The sequence below is a fragment of the Thamnophis elegans genome, chromosome 3, assembly GCF_009769535.1.
Source record: "Thamnophis elegans isolate rThaEle1 chromosome 3, rThaEle1.pri, whole genome shotgun sequence".
In the NCBI taxonomy this organism is placed as follows: Eukaryota; Metazoa; Chordata; class Lepidosauria; order Squamata; family Colubridae; genus Thamnophis; species Thamnophis elegans.
This window is the reverse complement of record NC_045543.1, coordinates 50,246,481-50,270,336: the sequence shown is the minus strand read 5'-3', so window position 1 is coordinate 50,270,336 and position 23,856 is coordinate 50,246,481. Positions and strand designations below refer to the sequence as shown.

At 41.0% G+C, this 23,856-nt stretch overlaps 1 protein-coding gene across 1 annotated transcript in view; it reads right to left on the bottom strand.

The window, feature by feature from the left end:
- DNAH6 (dynein axonemal heavy chain 6) overlaps positions 1-23,856 on the bottom strand; it is a 194,617-nt gene that overhangs the window by 35,898 nt on the left and 134,863 nt on the right. Inside the window, exons 58-65 of the mRNA XM_032214516.1 lie at positions 20,222-20,402; positions 19,182-19,361; positions 17,487-17,720; positions 16,248-16,383; positions 13,919-14,076; positions 12,842-13,032; positions 5,099-5,259; positions 3,282-3,370 (exon numbers count right to left, since the gene is read on the bottom strand). Coding sequence (XP_032070407.1) covers positions 3,282-3,370; positions 5,099-5,259; positions 12,842-13,032; positions 13,919-14,076; positions 16,248-16,383; positions 17,487-17,720; positions 19,182-19,361; positions 20,222-20,402 — 1,330 coding nt within the window. The remainder of the gene's footprint in view (positions 1-3,281; positions 3,371-5,098; positions 5,260-12,841; positions 13,033-13,918; positions 14,077-16,247; positions 16,384-17,486; positions 17,721-19,181; positions 19,362-20,221; positions 20,403-23,856) is intronic.

The window sequence follows — 23,856 nt, the reverse complement described above, 5'->3', positions numbered from 1 at the left end:
CTTGCAGTCATTTTTACAGGACAACCACACCTAGGGAGAGTAGCAAGAGTGCTAAACTTTCTCCATTTGTAGACAGTCTGTCTTACCGTGGACACATGAACATCAAGGCTTTTGGAGATACTTTTGCAACCCTTTCCAGCTTCATGCAAGTCAACAATTCTTGATCGTAGGTCTTCTGAGAGCTCTTTTCTGTGAGGCATGGTTCACATCAGAAAGTGCTTCTTGAAACCAGTAAACCCACAACAGGTGTGTGTTTTTAAAGGGCAGAACAGCTGTCAGCAACACATCCAATGTCATCACACTGATTGGAGTCAAGGTTGGCTCACTCCTGGCTCCAATTAGCTCTTGGAGACGTCATTAGGCTAGGGGCTCACATACTTTTTCCTCCCTGCACTGTGAATGTTTACATGTTATGTGCAATTAAACCATGGCAACATCTAATGTTTGTGTAGTATTATTTTCAGCAGACTGTGTTTCTCTATTGTTGTGACTTAGATGAAGTTCAGAGCACATTTTATGACCAATTCATGCAAAACTCCATGTAATCCCAAGGGGTTCACATACTTTTTCTTGCAACTGTATATGCATATATACATATATACATATATACATATATACATATATACATATATACATATATACATATATACATATATACATACATACATACATACATACATACATACATACATATATATATTTAAAGTCACAACCCCTGGTATGCCCAAATATGGGAGGAAGGTCACACTTCCACTCTCTGTCTTCGGCTCGTCACAAGAGACCATTCAGACAGAAACCCAATATTTTTTACTGTTGCCTTTTTGTTACATTTGTTATATTTATGCTGATAAATAAATAAAGGGAGACTAGTATAGATCTATTTCAAGCTATTTAGCTCTCATCAGCTAGCCACACCCTTGTTGGGAATCGAACCTGTGCTCTGTTGCCTCTTAGGCAGATGTGTTAACCATTGAGCTACACAGCTCGACTCCTTATCAGCCAGCCAGGGTGAGAGGTATATATTTAAAGTCACAACCCCTGGTATGCCCAAATATGGGAGGAAGGTCACACTTCCACTCTCTGTCTTTGGCTCGTCACAAGAGACCATTCAGACAGAAACCCATCTGCCTAAGAGGCAACAGAGCACAGGTTCGATTCCCAACAAGGGTGTGGTTAGCTGATGAGAGCTAAATAGCTTGAAATAGATCTATACTAGTCTCCCTTTATTTATTTATCAGCATAAATATAACATATATATATATATATATATATATATATATATATATATATATATACATATATATATATATACACATACATATACATATATATATACATATATATATACATATATATATATATACATATATATATACACATATACATACACACACACACACACATATATATACATACATACACACACATATACACACTGTATGTATGTATGTATGCACACACACACACACACACACACACACACACACTGTATGTATATGTTAGGATTTTAGTGTTTAATGCTGTAAGACACCCAGAATCCTTCTGATACAAGATGGGTGGCAAGTAAATGTAATAGACAAACAAACAAATAAATAAGTAATTAAACATGGTCTTGTATTTGTCATTTATATTTTTTTATTTGTTGTCTTTTAAATGAGCCCTGTAGGCATCTCTTTACTTCCTTGATTTCCTGGGATTTCTTTGTAAGAAACTCAGGGATCTATATAACCAAAGCGAGGATGCTCAAAAGCAATCATGTTCCACACAACTGTCTGTCTCCCCATTCCAATAGGATATAAGGTGCTAGGCACTCATATATGATGCCAGGAAAGCATTCAGATCTATCAGCTGCCAAGGTCAGGCTATGCTAATTTGTCTACTGCCTTTGCAGAATTTGTTGATGGCAGTAATGTGCAGCTTCACCTGACAGCGAACTGACTGTAGCAAAGGACTTTGAGCTCTGTGCTCCATTTTTAGATTGCATACCTTTTGTTCCAATGGGAACAAAAGTTCAAGTCCACAGCACTACAAGGAACCAGCCTGGCACCACCTTTCTGGCAATGACATGTAGGATGGCCAGCAGGCTGGATCACACACTAATGAAAGCTCTAGCTTGTTTTTACAATATTGTCTCAAAGAAAGATTATACATTCAGGCACCATGAGAAGGCGCATTGACAGAAGACATGGTCTTCTGTCAATGTTGACATGGACTCCTGTCAAAAGACAAATAATACACACACACACACACACACAGAGAGAGAGAGAGAGAGAGAGAGAGAGAGGGAGGGAGGGAGGGAGGGAGGGAGGGAGGGAGGGAGGAGATAGATCCCAAACACAAAACAGAATTTTATTGTTTTTATACTTCTAACCAGGTGTTTGATAAAGCAGTTCATAATTAAACCCATGGCACCTGACAGTATGGAAATAACAATGTTCATGGAATAACCATGCAGTTATTGAATCTGAAGAGGGCATGAATTATTTTCATCACAACTTATTCTTTTTCTTATCAGATTTGATGCACTGCAGTCTTGGATGAGTCTAAGCATTTTATTCATGGAAATGATTTTTTTATGTAAAACATAATAAAACAACCACTGCATGTGCAAAAGCAATCAATTATACAGAAATCTTGGGACGATTTTTAATGGATTTGAGCAGCAACTCTTTTGTTGACTGGATTTTAACTTGATGGACACTAACCAATTTGAGAATCCAACTCAGAGAAACAGCTATCAAGGGAAAAATGGGTAAAGGAAAAAATTAAAACAAAAAAGATAATGCTTCCAGTGGCTTGCTTTGTGCCTCTTTCTGATGTATATCTGCTTTGAATATTGCAGAACATAATCTTTTTTTAAAATAAAACCTCCCTAGTCTTCACCAACTGAAATGAAAATTTAATACAAATTAAATAATGTAATTGCATTTATATAAATTCTTCCACTTCATTATGCCCCTTTAGGTCCTCTCTTCCACTCACTGTGGAATGTTCCATCATTATTTGGGTTATAAATTCCTACAGAATCTCTTTTGGATTTGATGTTATTTTGTTACCTAAAAACAATTAGATGGAACAAAGGAAGTCCCAACAGTTAGGGTGTTTTGGGTTTTTTTAATACTCATTTTTTTTATGCTGCTCATTTTTTAAGAGGAAACAACTTCAGAAATCTGCAATTTCTGATAATTGCAGCTGCAGTGAATTCAATTTGTTCTGTAGGCTGAAAATAATTTACTTTGCAACTGTATTTTCCATTTTAATTTTTTTTTAAACAGCCCTACCTTGACAGAATTCTGAAGGACAGTGACAGGGAAAGTAGTACATGGCATGGAACTCAAATAGAGTCGAAAGCTTTCATGGATAGTGGCACCTGAAAAATATAGAATTTTTAATAATACGTATGATAAAACAAGGCATTTCTAATATAGTGAAACCAGGAACCATAAGATGCCTTATATTTCATTCCCTGGTCTCTGAGACTACTCCAATGTCAGAGCAGAGGGGGAATGTTACCATTTCTGTGAACCCTGACCAGGTTTCAGGGCTATTTAAAAAAAAATATTGGGAAAAATGTAAGATTTGCAAGAGCCAAAGGTTCACATTCTCATACCTAAATTCCCTCCTTCAGCTGGTATACAAATCCTTTAATAAAATTTTTGAGAGAGAAAGAAGATAATTAAAGATCTTTCTTCCTTCAAATTCCCTTTTGGAATGCTGATTCATCAAAAATCTGAGCTTTCTAGCTGTGAAGGAAAAATTGGTCAACAAGCCAGTTCTCAAAACAAAAGGCATTTTAAACTATTATGATCATTGTTCACCAATTTCTATTTCTCACTTTTCAGCAGATTCTATTAAATAAAAATTAAACTTGGGAAGCAATCTGGAAACTAATAATTCTAATTTTTTTGTGCTGAATGCGACCTGTTTCTGTATGTAATTCTGAAAGGTGGCAAAGCAACAAAGCATACATTTTCATCTAGAATACAGGTAGTTCTTAAGTTATAACTGAGTCATGCAGTCATTAAGCAAGATTTTTTCCTGACACTGGAAGTAAATGCCAGTTTCTGGCAAAAATACGGTAAATGGCAATCATGTAGACCTGGGTTGCTACAACGATGTAGATGTGTGTGTCGGTTGCCAAGCATCCAAAATGCAATCATGTGATTATAGATGGTGATGTCACCGAGATATTGGGTCATAAGTACCTCTTGGGGGTGTCCATTGTAATTTTTAATGGTCTCTAGTTAACTGGTTTTAAGTTAAGGACTACCTGTACATGTGTGAACATTTTTATCATAGGTCCAAAGAGATACAACTTGGTTTATTTCAATTAGAACACAAATAAATCAAGACTGTGTTAGGATAGAGGTTAAAGGTTAAACTCAACATGACATAAATCTATTGACATAAAAAGATTGGGGGAAAACAAATTTTTGCTGCAAAAAGGAGTGAGGATTCTCATCCTCTCCCTCATATTCCTTTCCATATAATTTAAAATTTTCCTAATGATTATTTTTAATTTTTATTTATTTGTTTGATTTCTTTCCCAACTTTACCATAAGTGCTCAAGGCAGCATCATACCATTCCTCTTCTGCATATGAGTATATATAATTGCCTATTGTGTTAGTTTATTCAACAGAAAATGAACCAAGAACCAAGAACCAAAATTCCATGATTCAAATCTTGTCTTCTATTGCCAAGAGTCTACAGCCAACCTATTTTTTCAGCAAATGTTCAGCAATATGGGAATAATAATCAGGTTCCATTTCATGAGGTTATTGCAAGGATAACTGAGATAATGTTTGTGGAAAAAGCGAATAACCATTAAAAATAAGAGGCATGTAAAACCTTCTGTCAGGAATGTTTCAATATCAAGAACTGCAGTAGAAAAGTAAAATATCCATAGAAACGTTGAAAGCTATTAAATTATAGGACTGAAATATTCAGAAGATTACCAACCTTTCATCAATCTTTCTTTTAAATGTTACAATCTACCCCCAACCTCCAACATGACCCTGTAGTTTAAATTCTGAATCAATTCTGATTTCTTTCAGATGAAGCATTCCTAAGAAAGAAAAATAATTTTAAAATATTTACCTGGCTCTGTAAATGTTTTTATCAGCTCTTCCATTGCTAACATCCATGAAACAGCTAAATGGCAATTCTGAAGAAATATCCAATTTCCTGTTCTCAGTGCATCCTTAATCATTCTTTCAGCAATAGGTCCTTGTCCTTGTCCTAATGAGATTGATTGCACTCTGAAAATCAATGCAATTTGTTAATATTCATATTATACATATCTGAAATACATTATTTAAAAATTCTAGATTCTTAGTGATTAGCAGCAGCAATTTACATGTAAACATAAACATAATTCAATTTTCACATAAACTGAGCAATCATTTAGTTATCCACCGAAATCAATACAGGATGTTTTGTATGCTACATTATTATGAATTTGGACTACAATATGATTCTTCTGAAAAGCAGTTTAAATTACTTGATACGGAATACATTCCACACTCAGAGCTCACGTAACCTGCTCTCTTTATTCATTTATTTCTTTTATTGTATTTATTCAAAACATCTATACACGCCTCATTAAAAATATAAGAAGACATTTTCGATAAAATTCAAACCACTAATGCAGTAAGTTTTAAAGTGATTAACAAGCCTTTTTGTACTGGTGCCTCAACCAGAAGGAAAAACTATGTATTTTTGAAATGGTGGAAAATCCTCAGGGTAGTCCAGGGATGTCAAACTGATGCCCGGGGGGCCTGGATGCATCACACGCTGGCTACCCCCACCCGTTTTAGCAAAGGGGAGAAAAGTCACGATACATCATGTGACAACAACGTGATGCCGTGAGTTTGACACCTCTGTGCTAGACCTTCTCAAATACAGCTGACATGAATCAGTTGTAATATTCACACCATCTCCCTGTGAAACCTGAAAGTTGCAAAGCTCAAAGTGAAGGCAATAAAAAGTTATTTTGAAAGTTCCATGAAGTCTTTGTCCCAAGAAAAATGGTAACATATCAAAGCTCTTAGGCATGACCCAAAAAAGGTATGTGTTTGGAATGTATGTTTGGAATGTTTATTCAACTTGTATGCCGCCCTATTCCTGAGGGACTCAGGGCGGCTAACAAACCAAAGGGAAGGAGAATACAAACAGAACACAAGACAAACAAGTTAAAACAAAACAACAGTCACAACAGTTTAAATGGGGCCGGGAACTTGTCAGCCCCAGGCCTGCCGGAACAGCCAGGTCTTAGTGGCTTTGCGGAAAGCCGGAAAGGTGGTGAGGGTCTGGATCTCCACGGGGAGATCGTTCCAGAGGGCCGGAGCAGCCACAGAGAAGGCCCTCCCCCGAGGGCTCGACAGTCAACATTGGCTAGCGGATGGTATTCGGAGGAGGCCTAACCCGTGGGATCTAATTGGTCGTAGGGAGGTGATTGGCAGGAGGCGGTCTCTCAAGTACCCAGGTCCGATACCATGTAGGGCTTTAAAAGTAATGACTAGCATCTTGAAGCGTATCCGGAGACCAACAGGTAGCCAGTGCAGCTCGCGGAGGATAGGTGTGACATGGGTGTACCGGGGTGCACCCATAATTGCTCGTGCGGCTGCATTCTGGACAAGCTAAAGTCTCCGAATGCTCTTCCAAGGCTGCCCCATGTAGAGCGCGTTACAGTAGTCCAGTCTTGAGGTCACAAGGGCGTGAGTGACTGTTCTAAGGGCCTCCCGGTTCAGGTAGGATCGCAATTGGTGCACCAGGCGAACCTGGGCAAATGCCCTCCTGGTCACAGCCGACAAATGATCTTCTAAAGTCACCTGTGGGTCCAGGAGGACTCCCAAATTGCGAACCCTGTCTGAGGGGCCTATAATTTCACCCCCCAGCCTGAGAGATGGAGTACAAGGCCAATTTTTGGGAGGGAACAGCAATAGCCATTCGGTCTTGTCGGGATTGAGAGCAAGCTTGTTCATCCCCATCCAGAACCTAACAGCTTCCAGGCACTGACACATCACTTCAACCGCTTCATTGAATTGGCACAGGGCGGACAGATACAACTGTGTGTTGTCCGCGTATTGGTGGTATTTTATCCCATGCCGACGAATGATCTCACCCAGCGGCTTCATGTAGATATTGAATAGGAGGGGGGACAGGACCGAACCCTGCGGCACCCCATAATTAAGGGGCCTAGGGGTCGATATCTGCCCTCCAACCAACACCGACTGCGACCTGTCCGAGAGGTAGGAGGAGAACCACCGAAGAACAGTGCCTCCCTCTCCCACCTCCCGCAACCGTCGCAGAAGGATACCATGGTCGATCGTATCGAAGGCCGCTGAGAGGTCAAGGGGCACTAGGATGGAGGAGTGACCCGAGACCATCGATCAGCGCGACCAAAGCAGTTTCTGTGCTGTAGCCAGGCCTGAAACCAGACTGAAAGGAATCCAGATAATCGGTTTCATCCAAGGACCGCCGAAGCTGAAATGCCACCACTTTCTCAACAACCTTCCCAACAAAGGGGAGGTTGGAAACTGGACGGTAGTTACTCAAGATGGCTGGATCCAGGGACGACTTCTTCAGGAAGGGTCTCACCAACGCTGCCTTTAGGAGGGGCGGGAAGCATCTCTCCCGGAGAGAGGTGCCAACTATCGCCTGGATCCAGCCACATGTCACCTCCCTGCTGTTCGTGACCAGCCAGGAGGGGCACGGGTCCAGTAAACAAGTGGAGGCACTCACAGCTCCCATGACCTTGTCCACGTCCTCAGGCGTGACAAGTTGAAACTCAGTCCATAAATTTTGCTCAAGACCTTCCCCCGGTACTTCGGCTGGCTCTGAGCAATTGGAGTCCAAGTCTGTCCAAATCTGAGCGACTTTATCCACTAGAAACTGAACAACCTCCTAAGCTCTACCTTGTAAAGGGTCATCCGCATCCCTCCCTTTCAGGAGGGAGCAGATTATTTTAAACAAGGGGGCTGGGCACGATTCAGCGGAGGCAATAAGAGCGGCAAAATGAGCACATTTCGACGCCCGTATTGCGATAGGCTCTGATAAAGGCTCTCATCAGTGCTCGGTCTGACTCAGACTTACTGGCCCTCCAGCGGCACTCTAGGCGTCTCTTTTGGCGCTTCATCTCCTAGAGTTCCTCGGTGAACCAAGGCGCTCTCCTAGATCCGCTACCTCGGAGAGGCCGTAAAGGCGCAATCCGGTTTAGAGCCCCTGCCGTCGCTGAGTTCCAAGCAGCAACCAAGGTCTCCACCGGACTGTGGATGAGAGCGTCAGGTATTACACCAATCGCCGTCTGAAAACCGATAGGGTCCATCAGGCGCCTGGGGTGGAACCACCTAATCGGTTCCTCCTCCCTACAGTGGGGGATTGGCCTCCGAAAGTCAAGCCTCAGTAGGAAATGATCTGACCATGATAGGGGCAATGTCTCAATACCCCTCAAATCAAGATCACGTCTCCACTGCTCCGAGAGAAATACGAGGTCGAGCGTGTGACCCGCTGAGTGGGTCAGGCCCTGAATTACTTGGGTCAAGTCCATGGCTGTCATGGAAGCCATGAACTCCTGTGCCCCATCAGAGTGACCACCGAGCGAAGGCAGATTGAAATCCCCCAAAACCATAAGCCTGGGGAACTAAACTGCCAGCTCAGCTACTGACTCGAGGAGCGAGGAGAGGGCTGTTGCAATGCTGTTGGGAGGCAGGTACGTTAGCAACAAGCCCACTTGACCCGCAAGGTCCAACTTCACCAGCAAGGACTCACACCTGACAAGCTCCGGAGCAGGGATCCTAAAGACCCTCGGATAATGATAGCCACTCCCCCACCCCTTCTCTGGGGTCGCGGCTGATGCAGCACCTGAAAACCCTCTGGGCACATTTCAGTGAGGGGGACTCCTCCCTCCGGGCCCAGCCAGGTTTCAGTAATACATGCCAGGTCTGCCCTCTCATCTAATATTAGGTCCTGGATGAGGGGAGCCTTATGAACCACAGACCTGGCATTTAGCAACAGCAGCCTGAGACCAGGGCCCTGACTACTCACACCATCTGGCCTTGGAGTGGAACTAATAGGGCCGGAAGGTGAGATCGCTGTGATGTAGCAGACCCTCCTTCCCTGGTAATGGCTCGCCCTGAAGTTCCCGCCATACCTGCCCCTCCCTGTCATGACCGTAATGTTCCAGCCCATTCCCATGTCCGTAGTCCCCCCCCATAGCTACCGCATCCTTCGGCAGGCCATTTAATTCAGACATTCTAAGACTGGGATTGAGCCTGGGCCCCCTTAACACTTCTGCAGAAGCACTCAGTGCCGGAGGCGTCAGATTATGGTCCCAGCCTTCTCAGACATACACAGCCATACTATCAAGCAATCCCCACAGAACAATTTAAAAACACAATACAGCAAAATGGTAATAAAAGTGGGTACACTCAATCAACCATATTCATACCACATACAGTCACCATACCATTTAAAAGCTGCGCAATAGTACAAAATGGAAATTGTTCAGAATTGTCCTGGTATGGAAGAGGAAAGTTAATGTCCCAATCCTCGCCCACAGGGGGCGCAAGGTCCAAGAGTCTGAGATAAACAGTATGTTAACAACAGCTGGAGGGGGGGGGGAAGCACACTCCCAGACCACGTCCTCTTTGTCCCCTGCCCTCTCTTTCTGCCGAGATGGAAACGCAGAATGATCGGCAGGGGCACAAACGGGGGTCCCAAAGGGGCCGGAGATAGGATCAAAAGTCTCGGTTCACTCCCCGATAATGATCCGGAGGACAAAGGCAGGGGGAGGGATGACTGGAAGGCTAGCAAGCCGTAGGCAGCAGCAGATATAAGAGCGAGAGTCACAAAGCCGGTCATGATCGACGGCTAGCCGGGATGACAATGATCAGAGCACGGCCTCCCCCACAGACAGGAGAAGCCAAAGGACTGCCTCCACACTGGACAAAAAGACTGCAACCACGATGGAGGAGGGGGGGAAGGAGGGGGGGACCCCTCTCACAGCTGAGCCACGACGCTCTCAAGCGGCGACAGCGAGCCAGCAGGCCATCAGGCTAGTAACCCCACCCCTCACCCTAACCCTAGCCCTAACCCTAAACCTAACCAGCCCGAACCCTAACCCTAGCCCTAGCCCTAACCCTAATGCTAACCCTAACCCTAATCAGATCTAACTCTGACCCTAATCCTAACCCTAATCCTAACCTAGCCCTAACCCTAACTAGTCCTAACCCTAGCCCTAACCCTGTTCCTAGCCCTAACCCCGCAACAGCACACCAGCGGTTGAAGAAGTCACGCAACCAAAGCAGGGGTCGCCCCCCCCAAGACGGGCCTCCAGCAGCTGACACCGCAGCGATCAGTGGTGGTCCCAGTAGGATCGGGCCCCCTCAGCAGGCTCTTCCCGGCTCCACAGCCTCGGAATTCAGGTGGCTCTCAGGTGGCCTGTCAGCTTCGGCGTTCTCCTGTGGGTAAGATGCGCAATTCACGCAGCCTTGATGTCTCCCGTGGGTGGGCCGAGCAGTTCCTGGTAGTCTCGGCGGTCTCTAGCCGATCTCCAGCCGCAACACTCAGAGGCGTCCTCGGCGTCCTCAGCGTTCAGACTGCGGTACTCTTAATATAGCCCCGGCGCTCCCAGCGACTGCAGCAAAGGCCATGCAGTTCCCTACGGCCACTCTCAATCTCTGTTCATGGGGAGGGGGGGGCGCCCGTCCCCACAGGCCGCTCAACACCACTCACCCACACCGTGAGATCGTTCAAGCCGCAAGATTGTTCAAAGCGGCAGCGGCAGTTCAAAGCGGCAGCAGCACTTTCCAAGGACTTTCCAAGCACTTTCTGAGGTAACAAGCAAAGCGTCGTCCCGAACTCAGCCAGCGCCGTCCCCAGCTCGTTACCCACTGGGAAGCCGCCGTCCATGTGAGGGGAGGGGGGGGGTGCTGCCCAACAACGCCGAAGGCCGCTCGAGATCGTCCAAGAACGCTGAAGCTCGTCTCCGAGCTTCCAGGGCAGCGTTTCCCAAAATAGTCATCTCTCCAGATTCGTCTCAAATTCTCCTCCCGCAATCCCGCTCTGTTAGAGGTCTAGCGTTCAGCGGGGGCTCAATTCTGAGAGATTCCAGCTCTCTTTCAGCTGGAGCGAAAAGCTCAGGCAGCCATCTTCCCTGCGCAGGCCACTCGAAATAGATAGATTAGATAGATTAGATAGAATAGATGGCTGCCCTCAATCACTCTTTGAACCCAATGAAGTACAAATAGGTCTCCGCTTTTCGCTCTAGATGCGGCACAAGCCTCTGAAACAACTAGTCATACTTGAAATCCTGACTATTTGCTTTCAAACAGCAAAAAGCAAAGGCTTATCATCTGCCTGATAGATGCTTTGCAAATCTAAGACTGTTGTATCAGCAACAGCAGCACCTCTTTGAATATGTCCAACTATCATAACATCATTTTCCCCTCCAATAAAATTATTTCGCCCTCTTGTATCCCTCTGGTGAGATAGATGAGCAGTTTTAAAAATTTGAGAGAGAGAGAGGGAGGGAGGGAGGGAGGGAAGGGAGAGAGAGACAGAGAGAGAGGAAGTAATGCTCTGGTTTAAAAAAAGTCAGATTTAGTCATATGCAGACCAGATAAACCAAAGCAGGGGACAAATATTTGTGAACATTTTTATGCTGTTCATAAAAGATCTCTAGTTTGGCCTCACATTAGGGATGAGCAGGAGACTCAAAATGTCCAGAAGAGCAAATATATCTTTAATGCATATGAATCTAATTTGACAGTTTACTTGGCTGTGTTTTGGAACTAAAGCCAGAACAGTGCAGCTAAATACTGTCAGCCAGTGGCCAAATTACGACATATGAATATTTAGCATAGAATTAATAAGTACAGGCAAAGTTTAATTATTACTGCTCTATTTTTTCTTCACATGATCTCCTTTCTTATATTTTTAAAAATAGAGAACTAAAACAGTAAATGTATCACTGCTTGAGGTTTTGGCAGTCTTTTTTTAAATTATCAGCATTAAAATGTCACATCTGATTCATCCAACTTCAAAACAGGCAAGACAGATGTCAGAAATGAAATATTTTTTTCCTTCTTATTGAGGCAACAGTTCTCATTAATGAATCCAATCAGAACTAAGTGTTGTCACTAGTGACAGCACACTAGTTGTTAGGAAGAAAAATGGAAGACTCCAGAAGGAGAATTAAATATAGACAACCGTCTAAATGGGTCACAATGCTGCTAAAAACTACATAACCTAGGGAGATTTAGCATCTTTTCTTATATTTTGCAAGGCAGCCCTTTTCAAGAGGTTTACCATGTATGCATATAATTCCAGTTTTTTTTTAAAAAAATATTAATGCATCATCTTGAATACAGTCAAATGAAAAGAATGTCAGGCCTGGAAGCCATCTTTTACCTTTGGGATTTCAGGCCTGCCACATTTTCTACTGTGGGAAAATGGGAGGGGGCTATACCGAGTGAGTGGGTGAGATATAGTCAAAATAACATTCTTTCTCAGAAAGTCAAGGCCATCTTGCCCTGCAGCTGTGATGAAGTGCCTGGGAGGCATCTCCAGTGTTGGATGGTACCTAATTCGATCATTTGATGGACACAGGGGTGTTGGGCAGGGACTTGAACTTTGGTTTGGGTGGGGAAAACCTGGAAGCTTTCAGATTTGGGTTTTTCTGGATGTGCCAATATGACATCTCTAATAAAATGGAACTTTGAGGAAACTTAAGCCCCGGAGTCTTCTTCTGTTGTGGTGTTACTTGGAGCCCTGACAAAGAATAGTTTTACATTTAAAAGGTATTATGTCTCATATACAATACCGAATGACAATCTATACCGTTCTGAATAGTCTCGCTCTTTTGCAAATCTTTGGAATGCCCCCATGGGGTCAGAGCCTGTACTTAAGATGAATACCAGCGGTGTGGCAGGAGACATATCTTGGTAAAGAGTTGCCAGATCAACTGGAGGATTCTCAATGAATTGCTTCCCAAGGTTCTCCATTACAAACTCGGTAAGTGCTGACACGATCTAGAAATAGCAACACAGTTAATTTGCTAGTGCAAGAGCATATGGGGTAAGCAAGCACACCGGGTTCCACTATGAATAAAAATAGTGGAACAATAATTGCATTTATTTTTGAACACTATTCATATAAAGTTAAATGTGTTACTTATTTGAGTATACAGGAACTCCACGATTTATGACCACAATTGAGACCCCAATTTCTGTTGCTAAGCAAGACATTTGTTAAGTAAATTTTGCCCCCATTTTACGACCACTCTTGTCACAGTTGTTAAGTGAATCACTGCAGTTTTTAGGTTAGTAACATTGATGTTAAGTGAATCTGGCTCCCCCATTGACTTTGCTTGTGAGAAGGTCACAAAAGGGGAGCACATGACCCTGGGACATTGCAACCATCATAATTATGAGTCAGTTGCCAAGTGTCTGAATTTTGATCACGTGACCACTGGGATTCTGCAATGGTCATAAGTATGAAAAATGGTCATAAATCACTTTTTCAGTGCAGTTGTCACTTTGGTCACCAAATGAACTGTTGTAAGTGGAGGACTAGCTGTATTTTATTATAAACTACAGGTAGTCCTCTCTTACTGACTGCCTTGTTTAGCAACTGTTCAGTTACAACAGTTAAAAAAAATCAATCAAAGTCAACTCGTGATTTTTTGCATTGCAATTCATTTTAACCCAATCTATGTGTATAGATTTATTTTTAAAATATAATTTTCTGATATAATTTTCCACTCCAAGGAATCCAGGGACAAAAAGTTTAAGAACACCGAGACTAAACCACTAACATCTTATTGGGAATGAAGGAGAGTAGCTTTTTCTTCCTGTATGCCTGAAAGGAAAATACTAAAATAGCAACAATGCCTTAAATTGTCAATAGAAAACTTACCTTCTCTTCCGCAAAACATTTCACTATAATTAACTTCTGAAACATGGTCAGCCTATTATCCCAGGGAATGTATGGCTTGTCATCTTTTTTTTTCTTTTCGTCAACTTCAGACTTATAGCCTTCCCACTCTTCTGGATTGATATGAATATCAAGTTGCCCTAAAAAATTGTAATAGTCTCAAGTCATTGTCACAATGGGGTTGATATGGTATTAGAATATGTTTACCGGTAATTCTATCTCACATGGATCATTAAAATATGGATTTTTAAAAAAATATGGCCATAATGATATCTCTCTAGAGATCATGTGGTAGTAAGTGTACACCCCATATTTAATTTAATTTAAATTATGATTTAATCAGTCATTCTATTGAGAATCCGTCATTGTGAATCAATATAGATACACATTGGTTGATAAAACTTACATGCAGATAAAACATACGTGTCAATGTAAAGAAATTAAAACAATTAATAATAAACTGAAGTTTACATACAACTTATATAAATAAGTAAAATCAATCAATAAATAAAACAATTAAACTCCTAAATTAATTCAAATTAAAATAAATTAAAGATGGAAATAACAAACTAATCAAATGCTTATTGGAAAAATTGGGTCTCCCAAAGTTTCTGCAACATTGGAAAAGATGAAGAAATTCTTAATTCCAATGGAAGGGTGTTCCCTTTACATGTAGTCCTCAACTTAAGACCACAATTGAGCCCAAAAGTTATGTTGCTAAGTGAGAAGTGAGTTTTGCCCTATTTTACGACTTTTCTTGTCACAGTTGTTAAGTGAATCACTGCAGTTATTAAACTAGTAACACGGTTGTTAAGTGAAATCTGATTTCCTCATTGACTTTGCTTGTCAGAAGGTCGCAAAAAGGGATTACATGACCTTGGGACACTGCAACCGTCATACAAACCATTTGCCAAGCATCTGAATTTTGATCACATGATCATGGGGATGCTGCAACGGTCATATGTGTAAAAATGGTCATGAATCACTTTTTTAGTGCCGTTGTAGCTTGGAACGGTCACTAAACAAACTGTTGTAAGTTGAGGGCTACACAACAAAACAGTCTACAAAAGTGGAATATTACCAAAATGGTCTCCTGTGAAAAATGTACTGGCTATTTAATTTGCCCGCTTTACTCATGTTGTTCTTTTTCCTGATTGACTCTAATTTCATTTAGCATGCTTTCAAACCCTAATTTTAAATCCTGGTTGCCATCAACTCTAATTAGTGTGATATATAATTAGTTTAAATGTAGCACTATTACACATGACAAAAAAAGAATAAGGAAGCAGAATTTGGGAATGATATCAATGTTATTGTGGTTTTTGTTTTTTAAAAAAATACTTTTTATTGGAAGATGTTGTGGGAGCTATTATTAGAAACTGGCATTTTAAAAGATTATAAAAACAATGGAGAGGAATAGAAAAATAGGAGAGATTCCATTTCCCCAAAGCTGCCTCTTGATTTGAAAAACCATGGCTTGCAGACAGCCAGAATACTGTCTTAATAGGAGTATTTGCTGACAAAGAAAGAGAGTCCAATTATGCAAATACCAGTTGATAAAAAAGGCTTTAGTTGCTGAGACTGTCATTAGGGAACTTAAAAAGAAATTTAGCAGGGATTTCTCCCACAGTGGATTCACTAAAAAGCAGTCTGCCGTTGCAGACAGCAACGCTAAACTGAACCCCACAAGGGTTACCCAACCAAATATATAAATAAAAACAACAAAGTTGTATACGATTAAAATACTTTCCTTACCATTTGTATTTCCCAATGCAAGCTTTTCTGATATTGTTCTTTCTTATGCAAATTTATCTAATGTTAACTTAAAAACAAAATGAAATGGCAGCTGCATTTGCTTTACATGGCTATAGTTCTCCCCTTTGGGAGAGATTTGGAGTAGATCAAACTAACTAGCTGGAAAGAACACCTTTTAAGCACTTCTCCCTCCTATGCTGTCTAGTTTGGAAAACAAGATCTTTATAGTGACTAACAGGATAACAGAATTGGAAGGGACCTTGCAGGCCTTCTAGTCCAACCCCCTGCTCAGGCACTAAATGCTATACCATTTCAGACAAATGGTTGTTCAATCTTCTAACTAACTAACTGACCCACTGACTGACCAACCAACCAATCAACCTAACTAAACCAAACTAACTCTTATTAACCATGACAAAATACAATTAAAATATACACAGTAAGCAATCTTAAAAAGGGGATTTAATTATTTGAGAGGAGTCCAATTTATGCAGAAAAAGCACAAAACCATTTCTTGTATAAACATTTTTTTACAATCTCTTCAGAAATATGTTACCTAGTTTAATGAAAATGGGCTTGAGCAATATGTCTTTTTGAATGCCCTCAAAACTTGGAAGTGTTTCTTCTAAGTCACAGCACATAAACCACGTATTTTCTTCCAGCCATGGAATCTGAGGTTTGGCAGGCCGTTCCTGTTACAAAGATGATAGATGTGTCAAGTGAAATGGGCAAAAGTTGTATAGAGAATATATTCAGCCTACACATTAGATAAAACAGGAATACAGTTGAAGAGTATCCAAAGCATGATGTAATTACTGTATTGCCTAGTTTTCTGATCAATCCTTAATCTCAGATCTCTGATCAGCTACTTAATGATAACGGTATGGGTACAAGTCATCCTTGACTTACAACCATTCCTTTAGTGACCATCTGAAGTTACAACATTGAAAAAAGTGACTTATTACCGCTCCTTGTGCTTATGACTGTCAAAACATTCCCAGTAATCAGTATTTTAGGCACTTGGCAACCAGCACGTATTTATGACAGTTACAGCATCCCAAGATCACATGATTGCCACTTGCAATGTTCTTAGTCGGCTTCCGATAAGCAAAGTCAAAGAGGTAAGCCAGATTCACTTAATGACTGCACGATTCACTTAACAACTATAATGGTTGGCTTAACAATTGTGGCAAAAAAAGTAATAAAATTAGGTGTGAATACTTAACAATTGCCTTGCTTAGCAGCAGATATTTTGGCTGAGGATTCTCTGTCTTTTTTAAAGAGTTTTTCTATTTTTGGTGCTCTTTCTCTGTTTCTTCCCCTTTATGGACTCTAAAACACCAAAAATAACAGCACCTTTCTGGGCATTTCAAAATTAAGTTGATTTGAAGGCTAATACCTACAGAAAAGGAATTCTCAGCCTAGCACTGCCCAGGCCTTTCCTTGTTTACTGACAGTATACTAGGCTGTATCCTGAATAGTTGTATCTCTAATCATTGTTTTTTATAGATGTAAGGGTGTTTGGTAGACAGTCAGGCAGAAACTTTATTTTGGTCATTGACTAATAAAAGTATATTATATATTATATAATATATTATTTATATTCAATTAAACAAACAGCACAAAGCTATCCCCTAACAACAAGAACTATTGGTAACTATTTGTATAGGTTGTTTTGTTTTTCTTTGTTATCTTTAAATTCTCAATTAGAAGTTGGAATGCTAATCTCTTGTTTACAATGACTAAAAATAGAGATTTGAAATTTCACTAATTATAAAAATCATGCCCGAAATACCTTATCCAAACCAGCAGCTCCACGCAAGAAAAAATTCCATTCAAGGTCTGTAAGTTCTTCTTTCTGCCGCATGATTTCAATGCACAGCATGAAGCTGTAGATGAGTTTGTGCTGTTCAAAAAGGCCTCGGGAAACATTAGTGTAAGTTGCATAGAGAGTCTGACTAAGTAGGATTGCTAATCGCAATTCCAGAACATCATTTTTTTCAGAAGTTTCAATTGTTACATTAAATAGCTACAAAGAAAAAGGAACAGAAAACGGGCATTAAAAGGATAGGGAAAGTGAGATCCTGAAAAAATAGAAAAAGAAGCAGAACATTAATTTAGATTTTTAAAGACTTTTTTTATCTGGCCTTTATTGAATTTATAAATAAATGGAAGTGGTGAACATACCGAATATTCCTTTCCCCTCTTATTTTTTCCACAACAATAATACTGTAGGTAAGTTGAGCTGAGAGATGGTGACTGGTCCAAACCCAGTGAACAAACTAATTTTAATTAATTTTCCGTGCTGCCTGACCCTGAGTGACAGAATGACAGAGTTGACAGGGACCTTGGAGGTCTTCTAGTCCAATCCCTGCTCAAGCAGGAGACTCTATACCAGTGATGGTGAATCTTTTTTGCCTTGGGTACCAAAAGCAAGTGCGTGCAATCGTGCACCATAATTTAAAGGCTCCCTGTGCCGTGCCCCCTGTGCATGCGCACGTGAACCTCCCACTGTCACATGCATGCATGGCTTACTTGGAGACTGGGGAGGGCAAAACCAGTCTCCCCCTCCCCCTCCGGAGGCCTTCCAAAGGCCGGAAATGGCCTGTTTTCCAACTTCTGGTGAGCCCAATAGGTCCATTTTTCGCATTCCTCAGGCTCCAGCTTTCCAACACACAAATTGGAAGTTCAGGAATTGACTTCTGGGTTGCCCATTTGGCAGTTTTTCTCCAGGGTGAAAAATGGCCGAAAATCAAGGCCATAAATCAGCTGGCCAGCACGTACATGCCTGCTGGAGCTGACAGGGCAACGCCTTGTGTGCCCTCAGAAATGGCTCCTCATGCCACCTGTGGCACACTTGCCATAGGTTCACCATCATGGCCCTAATCCATTGTTGTCACTTGCCGCGTCACAAGACGTTTTGCAGCTTTTTTCTATTTTTGGAGAAGAGGTGGGCATGGCCTGTACGTGATGCATCTAGCCCTCAGGCCACGAAGGACACCTCTGCCCTATAGCATTTCAGACAAATTGGTTGTCCAAACTCTTCTTAAAACCTCCAGTGATGGAGCATCCACAACTTCTGAAGGCAAGCTGTTCTGCCAAATAATTGTTCTCTCAGGAAAGTCCTCCTTATTTCTAGGTTGGTTTTCTCCTTGGTTAGTTTCTATCCATTGCTTCTTTTTCTGCCTTCAGGTGCTTTGGAGAATAGGTTGACTACCTCTTCTTTGTGGCAGCCCCTAATTAGTATGGTATGCTATACAGTTCTTCTGACAAATTATTTTATAGAAGCACCAGGATCTAATAAATGAGGCAACCAGCTTTATCTGTAGTTACCTCAATCAGCAACAAAGCAAATCATATTGCAAATCATTTTAGCAATTAAACTGAGTTTCAAAGCCAATGGCATGGAGGAAATTGTCTTTGTTAGGTCTATTTTTAATGAGAAAAAAATAGCTAACGGAAATATGCAGTTGAAAGAAAAGTTACCAACCTGTTTGAAATATTTTAAAGAAAACTGATACATTGGATCAATATCAGAAAGACTTGCAATTACAAAATACATAACTGATCCTCGAGTAGCAACAGGGCGATATTTTTCACGAGCAGCATTTATTTTTTCTTCTGTAGTTTCTGCTTCTACAAGCCTTATTTTAATGGCACCAGAGGTAATCTAAAAGCACAAATTTAAATTTTATTTAAGAGCTTATGTTCCCCCCACAATTTCTCAAGGCAGCATACATAAAATGGCCTCCTCCAATTTTCCTACCCAAAATCCCTAAATAATAGGTTTGAGAGTCACCCATGGCTGAGGGTTATCTTAAACTTGAGTCTTCTTGCTCCTAATGTTGCTTCTAATCTTCTACTGTCTCATAATGTTTATAATACTTAAACATGGGAAAAAAATTTCACAAAGAAAACTGCTGTACCATTTGGAAAGACACGGATGATAACAATAAGAATATTTAATTTTTGTACCTTTTAGGTGTTCAATGTGCTGAAACCATACTCAGTTACAGTATGTAAATTTTCTCATATTAGGATTACTAGGATATAACTGGAGACTGTGTTTTTAAGGTGGATTAATTGTTCTAAATTGATTTGATATATTAGGACTATGAACTGAAGTAGTTGCTGGCAATTGATGTTTCTAAATGTTGTACATCTAATGATGTCCCTGTAATGTAAGGTCTAATAAACTGATTTGTGATCTTGGCATAAACAAGAGGTTTTTTATATGTCATCTTTTTCATATTCCATTGTATGCAGATAATTCAAGAATAGAATCAATTTCTTAATGAAAAATGTTAGTATTTCCACTTTGTAATATGCACAATATCGAATAGGTTACTCCAATTATTTAAATGTAACCTCATCTAGAATATAATCACTGAAAACTACAAGCTTAATATATTTCCTTGATTATAAGCATGATTAAATTTGATGATAGGTATGTTGGTAGGTCATACTGTATAGATTGATAGAAGACAGACAGACAGACAGACAGACAGACAGATATAAAATGCCTCCTGCCTTTGAGTCTTGAAGTGTATTGATGAGTTCTTCATTGTCCAGAATATTCCCTTCTGATGTAAAAAGCATTTTTAGAATTTTATCTTCAATTGCTTTCAGTTGATTCTTATCAGCATTGATTCTGATAATGAGCTGTGTTCTTTGTTCCTCTAGTTCTGGTCTTTCTAATCGCACAACATCACTGAAAAAGTGACAGTTAAAATGTACAATTGATGAATATGAGCAACGTTATTGTAAGTTAATGTTTTAACTATTATTAGGTACAAAAAAACTTTATTTCTGATCCTTTGGTGCACAGGAACACAAACCCAATAATGTCAAAATGAGTATCAGGACACTATAATACACTATAATGTCAAAATGAGTATCAGGACACTATAATACAAGCTCCACTATTCTCTAACTGTGTCTCAATTCTGAATGCAAGCCTGTAATGAATAGAAATTGCATCGCTGTGTCATGATGCAAGTTTTATTATTTGCCTCTTTCCCTGACACACAAGTGCTAAATGGGATGCTTTATAGGGGGAAAAAAAATGACATTCACAAAAGAGACGAGAAAACAGCTTAATGTGAAGTGAGCTTGGGCATACAATTCTGATTGTCTATAGGGCAAAAATAAAGTAAGAAGGAGAATGCAATGAAGAACTTGGAAAAGGAAGCCATTTTCACTTGTCTTTGAAAACATATTTCAAAATCCTCAAGACTGGAGAACCATTTTTAGAAATCAATGAAGAAATGAAAAATTCAAATGTAATTTGGAATTAATTCTAACATGATTACTGGTAGTCCCCAACTTAAGACCACAACTGAGCCCAAAATTTATGTTGCTAAGTGAGAAATTTGTTAAGTGAATTTTCCCCCATTTTACGATTTTTCTTGCCACAGTTGTTAAGTGAATCACTGCAGTTGTTACATTAGTAACACAGTTAAGTGAATCTGGCTTCCCCATTGACTTTGCTTGTCAGAAGGTTGCAAAAGGGGATCACATGATCCCAGGGCATTGCAACCATCTTAAAAGTGAGTCAGTTGTCAAGCATCCGAATGTAAATCACGTGACCACAGGGATGCAATGGTCATAAGCATGAAAAATGGTCATAAGTCACTTTTTTCAGGGCCATTGTAACTTTGAATGGTTACCAAAGGAACTCTTGTAAGATCAGGACTACTTGTACTCAATTCTGTTGTAAGAAGGGAAAAAAGCATTTGATCATGATCATTCTTAGCCCTGTGGCAATGCATGATCCAAATCACTTTATAGTGTAAGAATACTTTTTCCCTTACAATTTATAGTAAGGCTACTGTGAGATGTATATACAAAAGATATTTTAAATACTATTAGAAAATATGCTTAGAAATTAATATGCATAGACCAGGGACGTGCAGTCACTAGAGGCAGGGGAGGCAGCGCCTCACCAGTCTCCTGAGGGAAAGGAAGAATTTTAAATAATTTTTTTTTAATAATTAAAGCCAGGGTAGTTGCTACCAGATTCAAAGTCACAGTGGCTTGGTGTCTGCTCTCAGTGTTAACTATGGGAGGAGGCGAGAGAACTCGGAGCCTCTTTTGCCTATGGAATTGTTTGCCTTTTAAAAGTTAAGGCGGAGTTAACAAGCGAACACTTTCATATGCAAAAGAGGCACTGATTCTCCCGCCTCCTGATCGGGGAGCAGCGAATCATGCCTTATGAGCTTACGTTGAGCACGCTTACGTTGGCCGGACAAGAAGAGAGTTGAGAGAGTTTCCACAGCTGGAAAAGGTGGATCAGACGGAGGGAGGGGGGGGGTTCAAATTTATTGTAATTTAATTTGTAATTTGTAATTTAATAAAAAAAATAATTTTTTATTGTGAGGATTGTGTGTGTTTTTTTTTTCTTTCTTCACAGCGGTGGGGTCGGAGGAGGCAGGGGGGGCGAGGCGGCGGAGCACGGAAGCGGCAGGGATGTTCTCGCCGCTGTGTTTCAACAGGCCAGGCGTCTCGCATTTATGTCCGCCATAAACGCGAGACACCTGGCCTGTTGGACACAGTGGTGGTGGTGGGAGGAATTGGCTGGGTGGGCTGGCTGGCTGGGGAGGGGAGACCCCTTTAAAGCCCAGCACCGAGCGGGGACGAGGAGAGCGGTGAGTCCAGCCAGGGAGCAGGTCGGGCGGGCTGGCTGCAGGATTGTGACTGTCCGTATGAGGAGGTGGGGGGGGCAAGGCGGTGGAACGCGACGGTGGCAAGAAGCATCTCAGATGGAGCCGGGACACCCAGGGAGCAGGTCGGGCGAGGGATGGGTGGGCTGGCTGCAGGCCGAGGCAGCAGGATTGTTCATCGGAGGAGGCGGGGCGCAAGGCGGTGGAGCGCGACGGCGGCGAGAAGCAACACCCCCGCCACTGTGTCCGACAGGCGTCTCGCGTTTATGTCTGCCATAAATGCGAGACGCCTGTCGGACACAGTGCCGGGGACGTTGCTTCTCGCTGCTGCTGCGGTCTTGCCTCACCAACGGTAACCGTCACCGCACGTCACTGGCATAGACATATATTTATTTTAAAATATTTATTATTTATGAAATCGCCAGTAATATAGATAAAAGTGAAAGATAGGAACTATTTCAATATGGAAAGCAAGGCTGCTGTTTTAGCAGTAATCCTCCTCATTTTGCCAGATAAATATTATTTCCATTTTATTGGTAGCATTTGGAAAATATTAAAATTGAGGGATACATTTTGTCAGAATTTGTAATTTTATTTAAGTAATTATTAGTAATTAGAACCAGAGGTGGCATTTGAACTGGTAGCGGAAATTTTGAGTAGTTCGGAGAACCAGTAAATACCACCTCTGACTGCCCTCATCTATTCTCTGCCTCCCGAGTCCCAGCTGATTGGGAGGGAATGGGGATTTTGCAGTAACCTTCCCCTGGAGTGGGGAGGGAATAGACATTTTACAGTATCCTTCCCCTGTCATGCCCACCAAGCCACACCCACAGAATTGGTAGTAATTTTTTTAATCCCACCATTGATTTGTAGTCACATATGCATACATTGACATGCTGTAGAACAATTTGTCTGCCACTGACCATTATGAAGATTACAATCTTTCTGCACTTTTCCTCAAACTGGTTTGAGGGTGTGTTAAAACTGAGAATTGTGAGAGTTTAAGTTTCCCAACAATCTGCTTATGCATATGTGTTGCTTTATTATTAAACCACTCAAATATCACTGAAAATATCTTTAATCACATTGATTATCCTTTTGAAACATGCTATGAAGAATATTTATTTTTCTTTTGTTTAGTCATGTCTGATTCTCTCAGGAACTGAATGAGTTCCTGCAGTTTTCTTGGTAAGATTTTTCACAAGTGATTTGGCATGGCCTTGAGAGAAAGTGACTTGCCCAAATGACTAGCTTTGTGTCTATGGTGGAACTAGAACTCACTGTCTCTTGGCATCTAGCTTGATATTCTTAACCACTACATCAAACTGGCTTTCCACTGAGAAGATATCAAACCTTTAAATGTATTATAACACCTTTCTTTTTGAATCATGGTGCCCCTCCATTCAAAGAAGCACTCTAGGCTGTCTCTTAGCTCTAACTTGGATAAAAAAAGAAATTGATTAAGGAAACATTGACATAAATGATCTCACTTATCTAAAACAA